Source organism: Saccostrea cucullata, unplaced genomic scaffold (genome assembly GCF_032062105.1).
Source record: "Saccostrea cucullata isolate Sc308-1 unplaced genomic scaffold, CSIRO_AGI_Scuc_v1 ctg19550, whole genome shotgun sequence".
In the NCBI taxonomy this organism is placed as follows: Eukaryota; Metazoa; Mollusca; class Bivalvia; order Ostreida; family Ostreidae; genus Saccostrea; species Saccostrea cuccullata.
Genome location: NW_026924639.1, coordinates 10,936 through 15,860, shown reverse-complemented (window position 1 = coordinate 15,860; position 4,925 = coordinate 10,936). Strand labels below are relative to the sequence as shown.

General features: G+C 33.1%; 1 protein-coding gene across 1 annotated transcript; it reads left to right on the top strand.

Moving 5' to 3' along the window:
• The first annotated feature begins 1,274 nt into the window (after window positions 1–1,274).
• LOC134266915 (uncharacterized) lies at window positions 1,275–4,685 on the top strand. Its single transcript, XM_062749121.1, has 3 exons — window positions 1,275–1,396; window positions 3,986–4,390; window positions 4,550–4,685. Exons 1-3 carry the CDS (start codon window positions 1,275–1,277, stop codon window positions 4,683–4,685), a joined length of 663 nt encoding a protein of 220 aa, XP_062605105.1.
• The last annotated feature ends 240 nt before the right edge of the window (window positions 4,686–4,925 follow it).

The following is a 4,925-nucleotide window of genomic DNA, read 5'->3' as shown; positions in this document are numbered from 1 at the left end:
TGGCTTACCGGAAAATGATGTCAGCCGGATTCGGATCGAAAGTTCAAACTGAAATCATAGTCACAAAAATGTTTTATATAAGAAAATAACTCGGTAGTAAGGTAATAATCAATGTCTTATAAATATTAGTAAGCAATAATTTTCAAAAAAATAAAGCATAACATGCTGATAAAGAAAGAAACAAGTTGAATCTCATTCTAATTACGGCTGATATTTTTTTCTTCTTTATCCGGAACAAAAACGTTGTCGTTCGAATAATATGTTTTTCAAGCATATTAGAAACGTTGATTGCCGTCAAATTTTCCCGAATTTACCCATTGTCTTTATTTTCAGATGCAGTAAACGACATAATGTCGTCGTAATGATAGCAGGTAACTGAACACTTATGTTGTTTAAACCTATTTGCATATATACCTTAACCAATCCTGTTACAATAACTTGTCAGCAGCGCTTCAGTTTACTCCAACCAGCATACTGAACAGGTCCAGCACAATCTCTTGATTAAGCTATATAGCTTTAAAAAGCTATATAGCTTTAAAAAGCTATATAGCTTTATTAAGCTATTCAAAATAGCTTGATAAAGCTATTTATATGCAGTTTTTCACAAAAAAGTTTTTTGAAAGAAATAAACAAAAAGTCTCAAGTATTTGACTATTCATATATGTATTGGTATTCTATTATTTATTTTTTTTCTCTTCATATTTTATTAATATGTTGATGGTGCGACCGTTAGAGCGAGCGCAAACTCTTCTATTGTTTTAATTTAGATTGGGCTCGTCAAACCGCACGTGACATTTGGTGCGTCTAGACTCTAAGAAAAAGCCTGAACAGTGCTGAAAGTTAATGAAGAACGTTTCGTTTTCTATTTATCTTCAATATATATCCATTAAATCAAGGCGGGTAAACTTTTTGTTGAACATTTGTTGTTATTCTCGCGAGAACGTAGCTAAAACAAGTGATGCATTGTGGGTCGAAATTACGGCATCAAAAAATTCTATCGAATGAATGTGCAGTAGTCCGAATTTTCTCTTCGCACAGGCGTTGCTTTAAGAGCTCACAGTGACGAGCGTCGCTTCGCGACGCTCGCTGCGCTCGCTATTATTATATTATATGTAATGTAACAGAGACAAGTTTGTGCCTCTGCTGAGGATCGAACCCGGAACCTCTGGCTTACCAGTCCAGTGCTCTACCGATTGAGCTAAAGGGTTAACCCACTAGCCCAAGCTAGTAGGATGCCGTTAATCTAACACTACCACATTGTCCCCCTCCAGAGAATGAGATGTCCTCATCTCTTTTGGAGTGCTGACGCCTGTGGGGTGAAGTTCTGGGGGCAATCACTCTCACCCGCCAGAGAACATCCGGGTCCCAACGTGGGCGCCAAATTTAACAGAGACAAGTTTGTGCCTCTGCTGAGGATCGAACCCGGGACCTCTGGCTTACCAGTCCAGTGCTCTACCGATTGAGCTAAAGGGTTAACCCACTAGCCCAAGCTAGTAGGATGCCGTTAATCTAACACTACCACATGTAATGCTAATATTTCATTGTGAACTACTCTGTATATCAGTATTTCAAATCTGAGAACTTTTACAAGTGAGGATCATGTCAATTTTGCATTGTTATAATAATGATTATATTGTTTGTCTCTTAATTGTATATGCCCCCAGAGAGCCCTTGATTGGTGAATAAATAAATATATACTATGTACTATGGACTATCAAAAATACAACCTAAATCATAGAAAGTTCTTACATTGCTGCTGTTGAATACTTTAAGCAAAATATGAATTTCCATTGTTTGAGTAACTATGTGTGCGGTGAGGCGTGTATTGTATTCTATTATTTATTTTTTTTCTCTTCATATTTTATTATTATTATATTATATGGTAAGTATGATTGCTTCTCATTGTGCTGAACTGTTGCTAATCAATTATCCTGTTGGCCATAACTGGCCTCCTTTATAATTTCATTCAAGAAATAACTGTGTGGTCACTCATCAATAGCCCCAAAACTTTTAAAACTTTGAGAACAAAGTCTCTCAAGGAGACGCAATTTAGTGAGTGATTTTTACATGCATTGTATTTAGAAGAGAACAAAGTTTAATATTTCCACTGCACCTAGGTGCGACTTTTTGCACATGTTGAAAAAATAACACATTTGAGAAAAAAGTCTGAGAAAATAGCTTAATCAAGCTATTCTGAATAGCTTAATAAGTAAGTAAGTAAGTAAGTAAATTTTATTTAAAGTCGGCATTGTATACATACATAACAATAAACATGAGCTCTGTAGAGCTCTTAAACCGACTATCACAGTTAAAATATCACAGAAAGATGTTTACACATAAATTATCATGCAAAAACACATGTACATATATACACATACAAAAGTTATGACAGATAAGATGAATTTTAAGAATTTTAACAAATTTTAAGAATTTATAGTTTCTTTAGAATAAGTTAAAGAAAAATAGACAACTTGAAAAGCAATATCATTGCATTAAGAGAAACAAAAATAAATATAATGTGAGTATTATAAATAAATAAATAAAAGTCATATGATAGTACATGTAATAAAATTAAGCACTAAGTTTAATTCATGAATTCAGATAAAAATAACTAATTGTATTATTAATAATATTAAAAATAAATACATAAATAAAACCGATAATTGAATAAATTTGAAAGTTTAGGAAATTTAAAATTCACACAGACATAGCTAAACCAAATTGAGAACGAAGGAAAGAAAAAAAATAAAAATAAATAATAATAATAATAATTTTAAAGTAATTTATGTTCCTCATCAATACACATCCTGCCTAGTGATTGGGTCAGTCCCTACCTACATAGGCAAGATATGCATATTGTGAGGTTAAAGGAAAAAAAAAAACACTAGAAAACAATGAAATAAAATGAGATAGGTGATATCATTAGAGAAAATGAAAGATTTCAAAAATAAATGATTTCAAAAATAAATAAAGCTATATAGCTAAATCAAGCTATATAGCTTAATCAAGAGATTGTGCTGGACCTGCTGAATGTTTCACAAATGAACATGCTGACAGCCTCATTCACTCTAGAAGCTTGTAAATAACTTTTTGCATACATACCAAAGTAATACTCAGAGAATGAAAGAAATTATTGTTTAAAAACATTTTAAAGCTTTTAACAGTTGTATAAAATAAATGTAAGAAAATGATATACATTCAATTGTACTTCTTTCTTTTTCATACCATGATATTTTTTAAGTCAGAATCACATGGACTCGAGACAATCTTAGCAAAATCGGGTATATAGTATAATAGGGGAGAAGGGACCTAACGAGCCGCCATTAATTCCTCAGTGTCTCGCTTCAAACTCTAAAAACTTCGATTTTTATTAAAAAAAACATATGAAAAAATTTTGCCAGTCGACAGGCAGAATGTTGTCTTTAGTGTCATAAATTTATCATTTACCTTACTTCATTAAACTTAGAAAAAAAATATGCAAACTTCCGAGAATTGGGTTGCCATCGTTAAACCAACACCATCTTTTTCATGCAATTTTTGTGCATTACCTGAATTTTTCCACACTTGTCATCTGTTGCACTCTATCTTACAGCAACATTTTAAAAATATAACTGCTTTTGGTCATCCTCACAATATTTTAGGGACTGTTGATCGTCCATCTCGAGTGACAAGCTCCATTTTCACCTTCGGTTAGCCTCAGAGTTCAACCATTATAAAATGCATTTTATCATAACTTTTCTGGAAAACTTTTCTTGCAAAAATTAGATTTTTAAAATTTATGTTATTGACTTGGCTATAAGCTTAACTTATTCCCTTTACACATTACCATCACACTACTTGGATCCGAGCTTCAAATTTCTAACATGCATCAAATTTAAAAGTGAAAAAGGTGTTGACCATACCCGGGTAAATGTTTTTTTTTTGTTATGGTATTTTCTGTCAAAGTAAGATGTATACTAGTATATTTAATATTTTTTTAATGTAGATATGCTATGGCCTCTGAATCCAACAAAGATAAAGAAAACCAAGACATAGAAAATGAAAGTACACCTGTCATTTCAACTGAGGAAGACCAAACAACACTAAAAGACACTGTTACAGAGAAAAACTATAAAGAAAGTTCCGGTGACAAAGATCAGGTCACACCAGGTTACCCCCTGCAGCCAAAACCTCCTGTAGTCCGGTTCTCATCTCACAAGGGGGATAACTGTGAGCAGGTGGAAGTAATTGAATACACAGACACCGAGGTAATGGACCCAGATTCATCAGCTGATTCCAGTTTATGCGTGGCTACAGCGGGGCCACATATAGCTCTCATGACTGTACTTTTAATCCCGGTTGCCTTTTTCCCATCATTAACGGTGGCCTTTTACTATGGTGCCTGGACATGGTACAACTTGTACATTTATTATAGTGAAGAGAGAACAGTTTGTCATAAGATATTCATCTGTCCTATCCTCATCATTACCTTCCCTCTAACTGTTGGATTGAGTTCCTTAGGAATAGCGCTATTTGCCGCATTTATTCAGATCTCTTGGTCTTTTTTTAGGTGGAAGATAGAGTTTTTAGATTTTGAGAAAGGTTTTTATGGATGGTTGTGTTGTAAGATAGGATTGCCCATGTGTTCTCCTTATGAGGTTTTAGAATACACAGATGATTCAGAACTTCAACCAATGAGAGCATGATTTTATTATTTTTACACTTAGGGACATGTTTACAGAAACTCAATCTTTATTTAAATTTGATATCCCAGTGTTTTAGAATTAAGAATTAGATCTAGATTAGAGAGTTTCATTAAGATTTATTTTTCTGTCCGTCAAAGAAGACAAAAGCATGTGTCAATTATACCTTTTTATGTCTATTTATTAGGTTAGTGATTTTATTGAATTAATTTGCCTTTTCAAGAAAAAATACTTATATTATTA

Coding starts and splice junctions, on each gene's coding strand:
- LOC134266915 (XM_062749121.1), top strand. CDS start 1,275: ATGAGATGTCCTCATCTCTTTTGGAGTGCTGACGCCTGTGGGGTGAAG. Junction 1,397..3,985: donor GCCAAATTTAACAGAGACAA/GTTTGTGCCTCT, acceptor TTTTTAATGTAG/ATATGCTATGGCCTCTGAAT. Junction 4,391..4,549: donor TACTATGGTGCCTGGACATG/GTACAACTTGTA, acceptor GTCTTTTTTTAG/GTGGAAGATAGAGTTTTTAG.